This window comes from Mya arenaria, chromosome 2 (assembly GCF_026914265.1).
Source record: "Mya arenaria isolate MELC-2E11 chromosome 2, ASM2691426v1".
Classification (NCBI taxonomy): Eukaryota; Metazoa; Mollusca; class Bivalvia; order Myida; family Myidae; genus Mya; species Mya arenaria.
The window spans coordinates 69,146,662-69,166,068 of record NC_069123.1 but is presented as its reverse complement, the minus strand read 5'-3'; the positions used below and the strand labels follow the sequence as shown (position 1 = coordinate 69,166,068).

The 19,407-nt window shown below is 34.6% G+C and overlaps 2 protein-coding genes across 4 annotated transcripts in view; one reads left to right on the top strand and one right to left on the bottom strand.

Annotated features, from left to right (window-relative positions):
• The first annotated feature begins 1,039 nt into the window (after positions 1-1,039).
• LOC128246765 (equilibrative nucleobase transporter 1-like) lies at positions 1,040-14,391 on the top strand. Its single transcript, XM_052965190.1, has 11 exons — positions 1,040-1,057; positions 2,379-2,874; positions 4,335-4,381; positions 4,611-4,687; positions 5,435-5,527; positions 6,043-6,283; positions 6,500-6,667; positions 8,402-8,503; positions 8,842-9,031; positions 12,043-12,163; positions 13,558-14,391. Exons 2-11 carry the CDS (start codon positions 2,384-2,386, stop codon positions 13,726-13,728), a joined length of 1,701 nt encoding a protein of 566 aa, XP_052821150.1. The 5' UTR covers positions 1,040-1,057; positions 2,379-2,383; the 3' UTR covers positions 13,729-14,391.
• A 620-nt stretch (positions 14,392-15,011) lies between these two features.
• LOC128205924 (FAD-dependent oxidoreductase domain-containing protein 2-like) overlaps positions 15,012-19,407 on the bottom strand; it is a 61,686-nt gene continuing 57,290 nt past the window's right edge. For all 3 annotated transcript variants that reach the window (XM_052907989.1, XM_052907993.1, XM_052907999.1), the window contains exon 11: positions 15,012-17,631. In XM_052907989.1, the coding sequence (XP_052763949.1) occupies positions 17,351-17,631 (281 nt within the window). In that variant the 3' untranslated portion in view covers positions 15,012-17,350. The remainder of the gene's footprint in view (positions 17,632-19,407) is intronic.

Below are 19,407 nucleotides of genomic sequence, written 5' to 3'. Positions count from 1 at the left end.
ATAAATAGATGGCAATGAGAGGAAAAACAGTGCACAAAATCCATAATCCTGTCATGCATATTTGTTAAGTTATGTCCAATTAACCAGTTTTTCATAATTGGTGCTTGTCCAGGTCCCAGCTTCAATACTACTTATGGGATCAAAATAAAACTTTGTATAGAGATAGATGGCAATAAGAGGAGGTGCAATGAACAAGAGTTTCAAGGAAGTGGTTCGAAATTAGGTTCTTACTACCTTCAGTTAATTCCCCTTAACCATTTTTCATGATTGGTGCTTGTCCTGGTCATATCTTTGAAAATACTGTAGGGATTGAGAGAAAGTGCCATGTTCAATAACCATAATCCTGCCCTACATATCTCTCCATGTTAAGAATTAATCCACCTTGTGTATAATAATGCTACAATAACTTACCTTCTACCAGCACATTGTATTAGTATTTGTGCCATTTCATTAAATATGGGCATATGGGGAGCATCCATCACTTCCAGCAATATTCTTTGAGGTCAGTTGATCAAAGGTTACGGTCAATTAGTTATAAACACTTGGTCTTAGGAGCCTCAAATTTGGTAGACAGTTTGAACACTACCAGCAAATAATCCCTATTGATAATGGAAACCATGATTTCAATACAGTAAACATGATAAAGTCATTTACCTACACCATTCATTTAAAATCATTCATCCAAGGCTAGTTATTTTTCTCTTCATTCTTTTAAACATAAAATTTCATTTAATATACCATATATCTGTTCATATAGACTCAAATACAAATGGCTATCTGTCCTACAGAACCCTCAGGTGCATTTGTCACATTCCTGTGACAGCGCTTGTTGAAAGAGATATGTGTCCTTGAAACAAACAGATTTTTATTAATAATCTCATTTTTATATCTAAAGTACATGGACCCTTAGCATTATTATTGGAACACATAAGAGACATGGTTTAACATCATACTGATCAATATATGTGCAGTAACTGAATATAAACTAGAGAAGTATGTATATAAACTCACATTTGTAGTTAAAGTGTGGTTTAAAATTTTAAGGATAAAACTACAGGTTAGATAAACTTAAAGTTCAAAAGTGAGGATATTTAAAGGTATCCAAAATATCCTAAAATGTAAAGTATTGTTTTGTTTTTTAAATTCTATAAATCTAAAATGTGTGACAGCTTAAGTCAATGTATTTTGTGCTTTTAATTGATAGATTAAGGTAGTCTGTTAGTCAATGTTTTTGTGCTTTTAATTGATAGATTAATGTAGTCTGTTAGTCAATGTTTTTTGTGCTTTTAATTGATAGATTAAGCTAGTCTGTTAGTCAATGTATTTTGTGCTTTTAATTGATAGATTAAGGTAGTCTGTTAGTCAATGTTTTTTGTGCTTTTAATTGATAGATTAAGGTAGTCTGTTAGTCAATGTTTTTTTTTGTGCTTTTAATTGATAGATTAAGGTAGTCTGTTAGTCAATGTATTTTGTGCTTTTAATTGATAGATTCAGGTAGTCTGTTAGTCAATGTTTTTGTGCTTTTAATTGATAGATTAAGCTAGTCTGTTATTCAATGTTTTTGTGCTTTTAATTGATAGATTAAGGTAGTCTGTTAGTCAATGTATTTTGTGCTTTTAATTGATAGATTAAGCTAGTCTGTTAGTCAATGTTTTTTGTGCTTTTAATTGATAGATTAAGCTAGTCTGTTAGTCAATGTTTTTTGTGCTTTTAATTGATAGATTTAGGTAGTCTGTTAGTCAATGTTTTTGTGCTTTTAATTGATAGATTAAGGTAGTATGTTAGTCAATGTTTTTGTGCTTTTAATTGATAGATTAAGGTAGTATGTTAGTCAATGTTTTTTGTGCTTTTAATTGATAGATTAAGCTAGTCTGTTAGTCAATGTTTTTTTGTGCTTTTAATTGATAGATTAAGATAGTCTGTTAGTCAATGTATTTTGTGCTTTTAATTGATAGATTAAGCTAGTCTGTTAGTCAATGTTTTTTGTGCTTTTAATTGATAGATTAAGCTAGTCTGTTAGTCAATGTTTTTTGTGCTTTTAATTGATAGATTAAGCTAGTCTGTTAGTCAATGTTTTTGTGCTTTTAATTGATAGATTAAGCTAGTCTGTATGTCAACGTTTTTTGTGCTTTTAATTGATAGATTAAGCTAGTCTGTTAGTCAATGTTTTTGTGCTTTTAATTGATAGATTAAGCTAGTCTGTTAGTCAATGTTTTTTGTGCTTTTAATTGATAGATTCAGGTAGTCTGTTAGTCTATGTTTTTTGTGCTTTTAATTGTGTTTTTGCCTACAAATGCATCAGTTTTTGAGTTGGTTTTGTCTATTAGAGAATTCAATACTTACCAAGTTCTATTATATGAACATAAACACCGTTTCAGGTGTGATGTCCAGTGGCACATGTTCCACCATGTTGCTAAGTGACAGTAAAAGATCCTGGGTGAAGTATGCCCTGGCTGGCTGGGCTTTCATTGAGTGCCTCCTGTTCGCCGGAATCCTGTATGGCTGGGGATCTCTCGTATTCATTTTCAAATCTGAGGGCATCTACGCTGACCTCTGTGGTTACGATGATCATGTTCATTCAGTAGATAAAATGAACAAATCAAATATAAATGTGTACAGAAACAATGGAAAGCTTAATACTAGTAACCCAAGTGTTCATTTTATCCATTCAACATCCTCAACTTTAACAGAAACACTTAACAATCATAATGGAAACACAACAGCGACTGTCACCAAAGGCCAGTCATGCCTAGCACAGGATAGCCGGATGTCCCTGTGTTTCACCATATCGTCCTCCATTTTCTGTGTGAGTTGTGTTGTCATGGGAGCTGTCAACTATAAACTTGGGACCAGACTGACAAGGCTTATAGCTTTGTATGTTGAAACAGTTTGTGTTTAAATTTGAAATATGGCTAATAACAGCCAAAAGTAATATTTGAGGTTCATTCTTACAATAAAGAAAAAGTCATGGTATTGCCATAGCTCTGGTGTTATGTATGTTAACATACTGAAACTCTATCCAAAGCAACAACTCAAAAACTGTTAAATATATTCAAATAAAACTAGGAACACATATTGCCACAACAAAGGCACCTGCTTGTGGTGCTCTTGTTACAAAAATATCACACAAAAAATCAGTGTTATATTATGAGCATGATGTTGTTAAGAACATGAATAAACTTTACAGTCAATTTTAAAGCACAGTTTACTGTTAATACAAGTTATTATGACGGAACTTACTGTTAATGCAAGTTATTATGACGGAACTTACGGTTAATGTAAGCTATTGTGACAGAAATTACTGTTAATGTAAGTTATTGTGACAGAACTTACTGTTAATGTAAGTTATTATGACAGAACTTACTGTTAATGTAAGTTATTGTGACAGAACTTACTGTTAATGCAAGTTATTGTGACAGAACTTACTGTTAATGCAAGTTATTGTGACAGAACTTACTGTTAATGCAAGTTATTGTGACAGAACTTACTGTTAATGCAAGTTATTGTGACAGAACTTACTGTTAATGTAAGTTATTGTGACAGAACTTACTGTTAATGTAAGTTATTGTGACAGAACTTACTGTTAATGCAAGTTATTGTGACAGAACTTACTGTTAATGCAAGTTATTGTGACAGAACTTACTGTTAATGCAAGCTATTGTGACAGAACTTACTGTTAATGCAAGCTATTGTGACAGAACTTACTGTTAATGCAAGCTATTATGACAGAACTTACTGTTAATGCAAGCGATTGTGACAGAACTTACTGTTAATGCAAGCGATTGTGACAGAACTTACTGTTAATGCAAGCGATTGTGACAGAACTTACTGTTAATGCAAGTTATTGTGACAGAACTTACTGTTAATGCAAGCGATTGTGACAGAACTTACTGTTAATGCAAGCGATTGTGACAGAACTTACTGTTAATGCAAGTTATTGTGACAGAACTTACTGTTAATGCAAGCGATTGTGACAGAACTTACTGTTAATGCAAGCGATTGTGACAGAACTTACTGTTAATGCAAGTTATTGTGACAGAACTTACTGTTAATGCAAGTTATTGTGACAGAACTTACTGTTAATGCAAGCTATTGTGACAGAACTTACTGTTTATGCAAGCTATTGTGACAGAACTTACTGTTAATGCAAGCTATTGTGACAGAACTTACTGTTAATGCAAGCTATTGTGACAGAACTTACTGTTAATGTAAGTTATTGTGACAGAACTTACTGTTAATGTAAGTTATTGTGACAGAACTTACTGTTAATGTAAGTTATTATGACAGAACTTACTGTTAATGTAAGTTATTATGACAGAACTTGTATTTTTCAGTCCGTTCTTCATAGCCGGGAGCCTTTGTTTTGTGTTTCTAAGTAAAGGTGAGCATGAAAAATTACGGGGTCATGTACATGTTAATAAAACATTGATAACGACATAATTAAAAATTAATTATATTAAATAAAGTCACAGTTACCTGCTGACTAATGTTTGAGCCATATTTAATCAAACATACCAGTTATGCCAGCAATATTCGTGCTATCTTGGGCAGACTGTCAAATCATGAGAATGCCAGTGCCTCATATGTTCATGTGTTTGTTTCTGTCACAGATCGTCCATGGCTGATGTTTCCAGGGCTCTCCTTGATTGGTATTGGAGGCCTTCCTGTTTTTGTCACGAATACACAGGTAAGTACCCAAAGCATTTGATCAAACTTTGGAATGAAATTGCCAGGGTCAGTAACTCCATGTGCTTATCTAATGCAGAGTTACAGGCCCTACATAAACTCTTGTTAAAGCATTTGCTCTGATATTGTTTTAGGAAGTTTTCTGTGGAATGGTTTAAGTATGAAAATATCTGGGCACATTAAATGTAAGTTTTCATTTCCTTTTTACTGAGTAATGGCTCTTATCAAATGTCCAGGCACACGCTAGAGAAGCTTTTGTCTAATCATCACCCGACAGTGTGTGTTCAGGCTAAAGATCTTGTCATATTTGATAACCATCCATGTCGCCTCAGTCACTGAGTTATGACCCATTAATTGCTTAAATTAGAAAAACTGTTCGTTGTCCAGGCTCTAACTTAGGAAGTGTTTGACCAAACTTAGACAATTGCGTAAAAGCAGAAGTTCCATAACCAGCCTTTATTGCCCACCCGCTAATTGAAGAAGCTTGGGTATCAACAATCTTGGACAATATGTGTATGGGCAGGTTATCTCTGCCTTGAAATTTTGTTACCAAAAGTACTTATATTCTGCTTGTGGATTTTTCATCTTAGATGTCAAGTGGAAATAAGCACATCTAAATTTGATTCTGTTTTGTTTCATTTTCATGGACTTATGGCCCATTGATGATCTAGGAAATGTTTCATTTTACAGTGAATTTGATGAGGTCTTGAAGGGTACATTTACCTGTATTGTCCTTTTATATCTGCAGGTGTCTAACCTGTTCAAGTCTGGAAGTTCTTCAGTTGTTGGCTTGATAGTTGGAGGTTATGACATGTCATCAGCTGTGTTCCTTGTCATCAAGGTAATGGATATTTTGTTGTTTTTAGAATTTATAAAGGCATTGGGTAGCTGACATTGGCTTGACACACCATTCGCTGTCATAACTTCATAAATGAATGATATGTGACAAATATCCTGGGTTTTAAGTAGTCTTGAGTAATCTAGATTTCTCAGTATTACCTCAAATGCTGAGCACCCTTGGGGAGCTCCTGGTACCATTTTTTAATGTCTTGTAATGGTGGGTTCTTGGATGGAACCCAGGACCTTCCGCAACATAAATTGACACTCTACCACTGAACTACCAGGGCCATGTGAAAGTCTTTAAATAGTTGATGTTATATCAATTTTATTGCAAATATATTGTTACGGTACTGTAAATTAATGGAAATTTAAGGTATTTACTTCTGTTTCTCTCTGCTCTGTTCTGTTCTATTTCATTTCATTTCATTCCATTTATATTGATTCACTTTTGTTTGAAATGTTAAAAGTATACTTGTATAAATATTTATATTAATTGACAGTGTATTGTTTGATCAGCTAGGTTTCCACAGAGGGTTCTCACACCAGAAAGGCTTTGCTGTGCTGTGTGGCATGCATGTGATGACACTGGTTAGCACATTCCTGTTTCTCCCTAAAGGCTTCATTGAACAGCGGGAAGACCCGACAACAGGTTGCCAAGGTGATGAGGGTGGACGGCGGTTATCTGAAGGTCTATTGAAAAAGAGGGCACAGTTACCAAGACAAAGAAGCATGACAGTTATGGAATACCGGGTCAGGGGTAAGCATCAGATTGCTGATAGGCATTTTGCATTTGGATATGACTTAGAATGTGAACTGAAACCAAAAAAGGTATGCAAATACCTGTATCATGTATATCCCAAGCAATGGTTATACAGTTTGTATGTAGACAAGGCTGGAATAGGGTCTATATACTTGTATATAACAACCCCACACCAGGCTGGTGAATCATGCGCCTCTCTCATTCTCATTGTAGGTCGGCGTCCTTCCCTGGCAGACACCCAGCCCTTGAGTAGCTACCTGAGACAGCCCCTTTTCCTCACCCACAGTCTCTGGCTGTGCATCCTTCAACTTCGTTTCTACTTTTTCATAGGAAACCTCAACACCTTCCTTACCCGAGTCCTTGACAATGACACACAACAAGGTCTGGTATCAGTTAAAATGCAACAAGAGTTTATAATTTCCTAATTATGCCTGTAAGTTTTAGTTTATTTGTAATACAGTTTTTCACATGATCACAGTATTGTCAATCTATGGCCCTTTTTAGCTCGACTATTTGAAGAATAAGGAGAGCTATACTACTCACCCAAGCGTCGGCGTCGGCGTCACCCCTTGGTTAAGGTTTTGCGTGCAAGCACACATAGGTTAATATCTCAACAACTTTATACAATGGTACTCAACCATCCAACCTACCTAATTAACCAAGTTTGATAACTCTACTTTGCATTTAATGCGAAAAATAGGCCTTTATTATTTGACTTAGAAATTCTGGTTAAGGTTTTGCGTGCAAGCACACATAGGTTAATATCTCAGCAACTACTTGAGGTATTGCATTGAGACTTGATACAATGGTACTCAACCATCCAACCTACTTAATTAACCAAGTTAGATTACTCTACTTTGCATTTAATGCAAATAATAGGCCTTTATTATTTGACTTAGAAATTCTGGTTAAGGTTTTGCGTGCAAGCACACATAGGTTAATATCTCCACAACTGCTTGAGGTATTGCATTGAGACTTGATACAATGGTACTCAACCATCAAACCTACTCAATTTACCAAGTTAGATAACTCTAGTTTGCATTAATGCAAATATTTGCCCTTTATTATTCGACTTAGAAATTCTGGTTAAGGTTTTGCGTGCAAGCACACATAGGTTAATATTTCAGCAACTGCTTGAGGTATTGCATTGAGACTTGATACAATGGTACTCAACCATCCAATCTACCTAAATAACCAAGTAAGATAACTCTAAATTGCATTAAATTCAAGTAATGGCCCCTTTTTTATTCGACATAGAAATTCTGGTTAAGGTTTTGCATGTAACCACTTTTAAGACAATACCTCAGCGAATACATCAAGTATTGCATTGAAACTTTACACACAGGCTCCAAACCTTCTTATTTAATCAAGTAAGATAACTCTTTCTTTCATATTATATAATTTTTGCCTCTTTATTATGTGACTTAGAAATTCTGGTTAAGGTCTTGCATGTTAGCACACATAGGATAATATCTCAGCAACTACTTTATGTATTGCATTGAGACTTTATACAATGGTATTCAACCAACCAACCTAATTGAATAACCAAGTTAGATAACTGTGTTTTGCAAATAATGGCCCTTTATTATTACACCTAAAAATTCTGGTTAAAATTTTGCATGTAACCACATTTATGTTAATATCTCCGCACAGCATGTATTGCATTGAAATATAATCTAACAGTGATCCATGCATGTTTCGCCAAAACTTTTCAATCCTTACACTGAAAAGCGGCGGAATAGTCGAGCGCGCTGTCTCTGTGACAGCTCTTGTTGGTGAAAGTTGTGCATGCAATGTCTTTTTTCTAATTATCTCAATACCAACACATGCATTTGAACTTTTCGTATAATAAATATCAATTTCTCTGCATTTAGTTAAATTCCAAAGTTAAATGCCATTGTTTGAATTTGTATGACAAATTATTTACCATTGAACTCAGTATATTTAGTACTTAAACATGAAAAATATGGTATCTTTATCTCTCTCAGTGAAGGTACCTTATGTCATAGCCATTTAGTAAGTGTTGCAGACAGCGAAGTCAGCTTGATTTTCTTTTCATGTTATGTTTGTACAAAGAATTAAAAAGGTTTTTGTGTAATGTGGATTGTTTTGCAGTGAGCTATTTCACGAATGCATGTTTCTACACAATGATGGGTGGGCTTTTCACCTCATTTCTGGCTGGCATTGTGTATGACAGTCAAAAGGCAATATTTAAAGGTAAACTGTAATGTTATTCTTGGTTAATATATGTTAAATCACTTACAAAAAATATAGCTAGTTTTCCATCCCTCCCCTCAAAATAAAAATAATCCTGTGCATTCAAAATAGTAGAATTTCTGATGACATTACCATTTTTCTCTTGTTTATTTATAATCTATCCTAGCATAAACTCTAAGCTGTAAAAATTCAAGAGGTTATGTATTACTGGTGTTAAAAGTCTATAAAGTATTAACTTCTTTTGTGTTTTAAAAAAACCCAACCGCAATTATTCAGCTTCATTGAAAAATACATGTACAAAAGCACAATTTAGTCAATGCTTTATTTTCATACTGCAGGTGGCCAGTCCAAGCTATATAGGAGACTGATGCCAGCTCTGTTGCCGGTCAGTCTGGCCAGTCTACTGACTGTCGTCCTGTCAGTTCTGGTGTTGGTCCCCAGCCCTGCAGTGTTGTATGTGATATTTATCGTCATGACTCTATTACGATCATTCCTGTACAGTGTGGCAGCTGCTTTTATTCAAGAAATGTGAGTTGACATAAACACAATTTAAACCCGATATTTTTCCTTTTTCTGCCAACACAGTCTTTGAGTGTCCTGTTAAGGTGGAAACCCAGTATGATTAGTTCATGTTCTAGCTGAGATCTATGCTGGGAAGAACACTGTGTTTAAGTTTTACCACTGTTCTTGTCTGCATATACTAAGGGTTGAAACTAAATTTGTTCAGTTCAGGTGACTCATAGGCTGTTATAATTGAGTGCTATGATCTCATCATCAATGAATTAGACACTGATTACACGATAACTTGAAATTATGTTCTGATTTTATGAGATTATAGACTTGCAGAAAATTATAAGCATCAATATTAAATTGCAAAACAGGCTGTAATCAGCTTTATAAGAAATGTTAATTTTTGCTAACAACTCTTGAGTTTCTATTTACAACTCAAATTATAGTGCCTCAAGAATCTGACAGAATGCCAAGTCTATAACTGGCCTAATCATTAGATCTAAACTAGTGAACCAAGACTTATGGGTATCATTATACTTGGAAAATCAGCACCACTCAGAGATGACAAAATGTCATACTCAGTTTTCAGGGGTTGATTAGCTTCATTAAGGGGAAAATAAGAGATAACCGTTAATAATATGAAGATAAAATGATCATAACTGTTATCCTTGTCATTATCAAAGAAACTTTCCGATAAAAATGTGTTTCATTCTTGGGAACAAACAAGAAACAAAAGTACACTGTTGTCTTACCTCAGGATTCCCACATGCCTGATTTGAAAAGGCAACCTATCCTAATAAATTCACATTGGAAATTTCTAGAATAAAAAGAAAAAGCCTTAATTGCATGGACATGTACTGTACCAAATGTATAAGGCTCATTTAGTCAGTTAAGTGATATACTGTACCAAATGTATAAGGCTCATTTAGTCAGTTAAGTGATGTATGGTACCAAATGTATAAGGCTCAAGTCAGTTAAGTGATGTACGGTACCAAATGTATAAGGCTCATTTAGTCAGTTAAGTGATGTATGGTACCAAATGTATAAGGCTCAAGTCAGTTAAGTGATGTATGGTACCAAATGTATAAGGCTCAAGTCAGTTAAGTGATGTATGGTACCAAATGTATAAGGCTCAAGTCAGTTTAGTGATGTATGGTACCAAATGTATTAGTCTTATTTAGTCAGTTAAGTGATGTACGGTACCAAATGTATAAGTCTCATTTAGTCAGTTAAGTGATGTACGGTACCAAATGTATAAGGCTCAAGTCAGTTAAGTGATGTATGGTACCAAATGTATAAGGCTCAAGTCAGTTAAGTGATGTATGGTACCAAATGTATAAGGCTCATTTAGTCAGTTAAGTGATGTATGGTACCAAATGTATAAGGCTCAAGTCAGTTAAGTGATGTATGGTACCAAATGTATAAGGCTCATTTAGTCAGTTAAGTGATGTACGGTACCAAATGTATAAGTCTCATTTAGTCAGTTAAGTGATGTACGGTACCAAATGTATAAGGCTCAAGTCAGTTAAGTGATGTATGGTACCAAATGTATAAGGCTCAAGTCAGTTAAGTGATGTATGGTACCAAATGTATAAGGCTCAAGTCAGTTAAGTGATGTATGGAACCAAATGTATAAGGTTCAAGTCAGTTAAGTGATGTATGGTACCAAATGTATAAGGCTCAAGTCAGTTAAGTGATGTATGGTACCAAATGTATAAGGCTCAAGTCAGTTAAGTGATGTATGGTACCAAATGTATAAGGCTCAAGTCAGTTAAGTGATGTAAGGTACCAAATGTATAAGGCTCATTTAGTCAGTTAAGTGATATACAGTACCAAATGTATAAGGCTCAAGTCAGTTATGTGATATACGGTACCAAATGTATAAGGCTCAAGTCAGTTAAGTGATATACGGTACCAAATGTATAAGGCTCAAGTCAGTTAAGTGATGTATGGTACCAAATGTATAAGGCTCATTTAGTCAGTTAAGTGATATACGGTACCAAATGTATAAGGCTCATTTAGTCAGTTAAGTGATGTATGGTACCAAATGTATAAGGCTCAAGTCAGTTAAGTGATGTATGGTACCAAATGTATAAGGCTCAAGTCAGTTAAGTGATGCATGGTACCAAATGTATAAGGCTCAAGTCAGTTAAGTGATGTATGGTACCAAATGTATAAGGCTCAAGTCAGTTAAGTGATGTACGGTACCAAATGTATAAAGCTCATCAAGTCAGTTAAGTGATGTATGGTACCAAAAATTAGGCTCAAGTCAGTTAAGTGATGTATGGTACCAAATGTATAAGGCTCAAGTCAGTTAAGTGATGTATGGTACCAAATGTATAAGGCTCAAGTCAGTTAAGTGATGTACGGTACCAAATGTATAAAGCTCATCAAGTCAGTTAAGTGATGTATGGTACCAAAAATTAGGCTCAAGTCAGTTAAGTGATGTACGGTATCAAATGTATCAAATGTATAAGGCTCATTTAGTCAGTTAAGTGATATACAGTACCAAATGTATAAGACTCAAGTCAGTTAAGTGATATACGGTACCAAATGTATAAGGCTCAATTAGTCAGTTAAGTGATGATTTCTATTGATCACCATTTTGAAAAAATGGAATTACAGTACAGGTACTTATCATACCGGTATTTTTGAACTTATAAGGAAACTCTACTAACAAACATTGTTAGAAGTATTTTGTAAAAAACATGTTTATTTTAGCTTCCGGAGTCAGTATATTTCAGCTTCCCAAGCCAGTATTTTGCCCTGTTGTAGGGGGCGACAATGATCATTGTGGGGCTGTTATTTATTTCAGCTTCCCAAGCCAATATTTTGTCCTGTTGTACGGGGGTGACAATGATCGCTGTAGGGCCGTTATTTATTTCAGCTTCCCAAGCCAGTATTTTGCCCTGTTGTAGGGGATAAAAATGATTGCTGCAGGGCTGTTATTTATTCCAGCTTCCCAAGCCAGTATTTTGTCCTGTTGTAGGGGATAACAATGATCGCTGCAGGGCTGTTATTTATTTCAGCTTCCCAAGCCAGTATTTTGCCCTGTTGTATGGGGTGACAATGATTGCTGCGGGGCTGTTCAGTCTGTTCCAGTACGCCCTCTTCTCTTGGTCAGAGTCTTACCACAATGGACCCAAGCATGTATGTGAAACTTACATAGGATTTTGTTTTACTCTTCTGATGCTTTGTGTTTGATATACTTGCAGTAGTAGTGTTATAGTCCTTCTTGCAGGTACAGCCTTTGCCACATCTGACACATGCTGAGTTGCAATAATCTGTATCCGCTGGAAAAGCCTATTAATTGACCTTTGTATTCTTACTAAAATCATAATATTTAATTCAATGAGTCTGGCCTCCTGATTTTGTTCTTGAATACACAAAACAAAATGTTCAGTTTTCTGAAAATGTTTTGTCGAAGGTCCGAGCTATTTAATTACTTGCCAAACTACTTACTTGGTTTCACTTGGTGCAATTTATTATAATAATTGGGTGATGCAATTGGGAGCCTTACTATGCCTGGTCACTTGTTGGTAGTTGTTGGCCAGAGGTGGTCAATGCACAGCTAGGTTATCCACCTTGTGCTTTTATTTATTGAAACTAGAGGGCCCTGAAGGCCCTGTATTGCTCACCTGATCCAATAAAAATCATCAAGAATAACATTCTGATCAAGTTCCATGAACATATGGTCATAAATGTGGCCTATAGAGTGTTAACATGCTTTTCCTATTATTTGGCCTGGTGACCTTGTTTTTGACCGCACATGACCCAGATTCGAACTTGACTTAGAGATTATTAATATAAACATTCTGACCAACTTTCATGAAGATACAGTTATAAATGTAACCTCTAGAGTGTTAACAAGCTTTTCCTTAAATTTGACCTGGTGACCTAGTTTTGACCGCACATGACCCAGATTCGAATTGGCCTAGAGCTAATCAATATAAACATTCTGACTAGGTTTCATGAACATGCAGTCATAAATGTGACCTTTAGAGTGCTAACAAGCTTTTCCTATGATTTGACCTCATGACCTAGTTTTTGACCGCACATGACCCAGATTTAAACTTGACTTGAGATTAACTACGGCGGACGATGGACACAAGGCGATCACAGACATACAAATATTGACTAGGTATGTTCTGATATTGATTGAAAGAAATGTTTTTCTGCTAGTTATTATCAGATCATATTCTATTGCTCCTTAGGCATAAGGCAACAACTGATTTATTATAATTATGACACTATTAATTTCCAAGTTACCAAATTTAATATGACCAAGCAAACAAAACTTTAGCAAAAATTGGTTATGATAATTTAAAACCTAAAACACACTAAAATCACTCTGTAACTGATCAAATGGGTATGACCTGGGTGTAATTTATAGATCATAAATATGAGTAGGGAAATATGATATATTTTGCATCACTTATCTCTATACCATTGAGAGACAGCCTTTTTATAGGTCACATAATAAAATTCCTTTATTGGACATTTAAATGATTGAGAGCCAACCCAGGTTGTGATGATTGTTGCAGGTGGAAGTATTTCTGCTATGTGCGGGTGTGCTGTCAGCCATCCATCCGCTGTACATGCTGGTGTGTGCCATACGAGAAGAGAGGAGCACCCGACAGGATGATCAACCTCAGCTGGGATCTGCCGAGGGGACCGGCAACCGGGAGAAAGTTGAAACTGTGTTCACAGATTAATGGACAAGCGTCAAATCAAAACCCATTGTTGGAATTTAAGTGTGTGCAATCGTCAACTGCTGATACTTACAACTGTGTAACACTAGTCTTTTGAATTCAACAATCGCTTCTATTAATGCTGTTTTTACAATCTCATTTAATTGCGCGGATTGTTCAAGTTAATAAATGTGATTAACTTTAAAATGTAAAATATTTGAAGATGTACTTGTATATTAAATTATTTTGAATAAAACAAGCAGAGCTGAAACAGTTGTCTCTAATCTTGTAAGAAATACAGCACATCACAAGCCTTTTAAATGTATCCATAAAGCTGCCGGTGCAGTAACCATTTGAAAGTTAACAACGACGGCAAACAAATATGTTTACTTGCTTGTTTTATTGATACATATGTGTAATTGTATAAAATCTGCAATCTTTAAGATAGGCTTGCTGAAACAATCAGAGAATTTTATATGGAAGCCATGTTTGTACAGTTTAATGATATTGAACAGCAGACTGACCGACAAGAGCACTGTAACATATCCAGCCTTAATCCTGGAGAAAGCAACTAGGATTTTGTGCCATAATGACATCAAGTTATTGATATTGTTTTTATTATATGGTTTATCTGGTTTTGTTATAAATGTTTGATGGTACCAGGATATTAATAGCAATAAAAGTAGCAATATTTTTCTGTTTATTTTGTTTGTGTGTTGTTGTTGTTTTTGTTTGTTTGTTGTTGTTTGTTTTTTTGTTGTTGTTTTTTTTTTTGGGGGGGGGGGGGGGGGGGTCTACGACTCGAATAATAGCCTCCTGGGGCCTGTTTCATTAAAGTTCAACTAACACAAATATGTAGTAAAAATAAGAAAAAATATACACTGAAATAATTTCAATTTACGACGAAGATTGAAATGGGCTCCTGACAGATCCCTTACTGTCAATGTTGACGCTGCAGCCTGGTAATGGTTCTGGACTCAAGTCAACATCATGCTTGTATCTCATCAACTTCAGCAATGTCATTATACATGTAGGTATCAGACAATAAAATTACATTACTCTTTGTTTAATTAACTTTAAACTAAAGCCCTGTTTTGACTTGCATTAGTTTGAATTAAAACTTTAAATTACACAACTATTCCTCAAATTCAATTCATTTAAGTTATTGTTAAAACTTTCTCAACATTTGCACAATTTATTGACTCGTAATAATGCATAACAATGACCATTTCTCATAACAGTTGTATGTAGCCTATTTTGAGTTTTCCAATTGTTTGTGCTTGGGAACAAAAAGAAACAAGAAAGGGTAGAACAGGTTTTTGTTTATTTCTAGAAAAATATAATATATGGGTGTGATTTCAAAAACAATTTTAATAACAAAGAAGTGAATTGCATGAAAAGTGAGAAACAAACAACAGTATAAAGGTTTCCATCAAGTACAACTACAAACACTGTTGTGTACAGCGAACTGGGGCCATAAAACATATATAATTTATGATTGAATATTTTTCAATAAAAAAACTTGCTCTTAATAATGGTGTTTTCATCTTCCTAACTGAAGTGTCTCCATGTTTAAAAAGCAGAATATACATTAAGCTGAACACTCTTTAAATGAAATTGAACAGAAAAGTAAAGAGAAGGTTTCATTTTAAGTAAAGATATTTCTGTTATATGGACTTCACCCTCCTTAATCTCTCTGTGTAATACAGTTAGTCAGTCAGTGAACAGTTCTTAACCACGCCCTATACATGACCTTACAACAAATCTAATGGAAACATGCTCATAAGAAGAACTGGACACAGGTGAACAATAACACCTATTGAAATTGAAGACCATATGCTTTCATTTTTCACACACTTAAGTAATTTTATTGGTTCAACTGAATAAGAATGCATCTAAAGGTGTTTCACCGTATGGTCATCTGTATGAAGAACTTGATACATGAAAGCAAGACTACATAAACTAACAAAACATTTTGTGACTAAATTTGAAAAAGCAATGAATGTTTACACAGTGGTTACCCAGGTTACACGTTCACTAAATGAGACTATAAATGTACATGATTATATAAGATGCAAGTTTAGTGCTACGTCTCCAATCAAGCAAGAAAGAGAAAGCAAAATGGAAGGCACAGGCGATAAGAAGCATAAAGGGAGAGTTTGAAAGTATATCCGAGAAAGGCTTCAGAAAGAGGTTGGTGAGTTATGATAGCTGATGTATGATCCAACATTCTGCATAATAGATTTAAACAAATCATTATCAATTAATTTTAACAAAATATTTTGGATTTATTTCACATGTGTTAACAATTAAAAAATGTAAATAATCAATATTTGATCCATAATATATCTTTATTCAGCATCCAAATGCAGAATTGTGTGTAAAGCTTTTACCAGTATTTATATATGTTTATCAAAGTGTAAATTAAAAAAATATCATGGCAAGTAGAACATGTATATATGTATAAAAGGAAGGCTAATATGCCAAAGTGTTTGAGCATAACAATATGGATAAAAATAACAAAAACAGTTTTGACAAATAAGTCGTATTCGCTTGTAGGTAATGTTTGATTCCAGTGCTAATTGAAAACAATTCCTAACACTTCGTAAGCAATAAAGATAAACAAAACAGGATATAAAACTACATGTATTTGAAAAAATGAAAGAATAAATACGAACACGATTAAATCAAGAATTACTTAGTTGAAAGATGTAGCCATAATGGTATATTTGGTAAAGATTTTCTACCAAAATCTTCTGTAAAACCAACGGCTTTGGCATAATCAATATATATAGTGATTTGCCATTTCTCAACATAAAAGTTTCAATAAGAAAAAAAAATCAAAAACAAACTTCTATAATTAACAAACTTCTATAATTTTGTGCAGGTTATGAATGCAAGTATAACAGGTCTATGAATTTTATGCAATATAAAATCTGAATTGCAGCAGTTAAAATCAAGAATACTGAATATATTTTGCTCAACAACATATTTGCTTCAAATATACTTCTTGAACTAATCATTATCAATAAACAAGGTAACCCAATATGGGTGATTACAGGGGGATTCAAAAATAGATCTATTTAATACATACTACCTTGAAACATAAACACACATTACAGATCATGTTTTTAACGGTCCATTTCCTGTAGTTCTTTAAGTGTTAACTTTACAAAACAACAAAACCAGATAACATAGCTTTGGACACAAAAGATACTAATGATGAAAAACAGCAGCCATTTATGCATTTTGTAAGAGAAGTAAAGAATGTAGCACTCAGTATAATAAGGCACATGCTCCAAGGGAACTATTTGTAGCAAACCATGAATAAATACTGATTTTAAAGGAAAATTACTGCATAATGAATATCATTGTAACAATATGTTTTCATTCCTAACAATAAACAAGATGCATTCTATTACGAAACCTATTGATACACAGAGCTAATGGTTCTGTCTAAATTAAGTGCCCCGCACCCCCACAAAAAAAATATTTTATCAGACATGATACAGCATATAACATAAACATTAGCATTTATATCAGGGGAGTAAAATACAAGGAGAATGTCTTAAAAGATCCCAGAAGCCATGTATGTTTCTTAACATATATCAAACATGAATTTCTATGAATCTAATAACAATCAATCTCATTTACTCATGTGCAGAGTTGACCCAGCTAGCCCCGCCCCATTCATGTAAAACTCCTGACACGAATATGGCACATCCAGATTTGTCAGAGCCATCTCCATGCAGTCTTCAGCAAAGTAGTTGCGCATATCTTTATTGAGAACATTTTCGAGGAATCTGCGTAGAGGTAAGATGTGTGAAGTAGAGGCATCCCAGGTTGTGAGGAAGTCTTCCACAATGTGGTGAAGGAGATCAGGGCGGGGAAGGTGGTTCGACATACCCTTGTACTTCATCTGGTGCTCTGAAATAGAGGTAGGAACCATAAGATAAAGAACATGACTATAAAAATAATGGATAAAACCATCAGGGAAAAAGGCAAACCATGAAATAAAGAACAGAACCATGAAATAATGGACATAAATAAAGGCTAGGATCATAAATGTACGAAGGACAGGACTATTACATAAAGGACATGATCATGAGGTAAATAACAAAATCATGAGATAAAGGACAGGATAATGAAAAAGAGGGCAAGCTCATCAAATAAAGGTCAGGATAGTGAGCAGGATAATGAGAAGCAGAGCAAGATCATCAACTAGAGGATAGGATAGTGAGCAGGATAATAAGAAGCAGAGCAAGATCATCAAATAAAGGACAGGATAGTGAGCAGGATAATGAGAAGCAGAGCAAGATCATCAAATAGAGGACAGGATAGTGAGCCGGATAATGAAAAGCAGAGCAAGATCATCAAATAGAGGACAGGATAATGAGCAGGATAATGAGAAGCAGAGCAAGATCATCAAATAGAGGACAGGATAATGAGAAATAGAGCAAGATCATCAAATAAAGGTCAGGATACAGGTTGTCCGGTTAGCGCAGTGGTTAGCGCACTCGCTTTTCACCAAGGCGACCCGGGTTCGATTCCCGACCTGGGCGCATGTGAGTTTGGTTAGTGGTCACCAAGCCGGACAAGTGGGTTTTCTCTGGGTACTCCGGTTTCCCCCACATCACAAGACCACACTCTTGCATAACATCGTGCCAACGAGAGTGACTTAGTATAAGTTATCATAGCTTCCTTCACAATCGTTGTAAAATATATAATGGTTAAAGTAAAGGTCAGGATAGATAAAGGGGGCAAGATCATCAAATAAAGAATGGGTTAGTGAGATAAAAGACAAAATCATCAAATAAAGGATGATGAGAAAAAGGGGGCAAGGTCATCAAATTAAGGACAGGATAATGAGAAACAGAGCAAGATCATCAAATAGAGGACAGAATAATGAGAAATAGAGCAAGATCATCAAATAAAGGACAGGAAAGTGGGAAAAGGACAATATTAATATCATGAAATAAAGAACAGGATAGTGGGGAAAAAGGACAAGATCATAAAATAAAGACCATGACCATAAAATAAAGAACATGACAGAAATAAAGAACAGATCCATGAAATAATGTACCGGATTAAGAAATACTAGAATTGACCATGAACTGGGGTCAGGTCATGAAATCAGTAGATAAACCTGCCCACGGAATATATAATTCTCTAGTTTATACAACTTATTAAATATATATTGATACAGGCACAAGTTTATTGTCAAGAAAGAAAAAGGTAATTTAAGAACCAGATAGCTCCTTTTCTTTGTATTTTCTAATGACTCTAAGGTTGAAGTTCCACTTTATTACAACTAATGAATAAGTGAAGACCATTCTTGAACCTTCTTTGACCCACACAAGAACAAGTGTGAGGGTAATCAGCAATTCCATTCAAAATAAACAACCCCATATTTTTTTAAGTGCTATTTGTTTTGATTGTTCATAAATAATTTATATTAAATGAAACAAAATTGTAGTAAAAAAGTATATATGCATTTCAGTAAAAAAAACTCATGAACGCATGAATCTATCAAAATAACAATAATTGAGAACTTAAGAGTTTCTTTTCTTCATTTAAATGGTAGCCAGAAATCCATGATGTAGCTGACTGGCAGAAATCTCATATGATATATCACTTAGCAGGCCTAATATAATCAGACATTTTGTATGAGGGTTGGACATATGCATTTTCTTTCATTAGAGC

Coding starts and splice junctions, on each gene's coding strand:
- LOC128246765 (XM_052965190.1), top strand. CDS start 2,384: ATGTCCAGTGGCACATGTTCCACCATGTTGCTAAGTGACAGTAAAAGA. Junction 4,382..4,610: donor TTTTGTGTTTCTAAGTAAAG/GTGAGCATGAAA, acceptor TTTCTGTCACAG/ATCGTCCATGGCTGATGTTT. Junction 6,284..6,499: donor TATGGAATACCGGGTCAGGG/GTAAGCATCAGA, acceptor TTCTCATTGTAG/GTCGGCGTCCTTCCCTGGCA.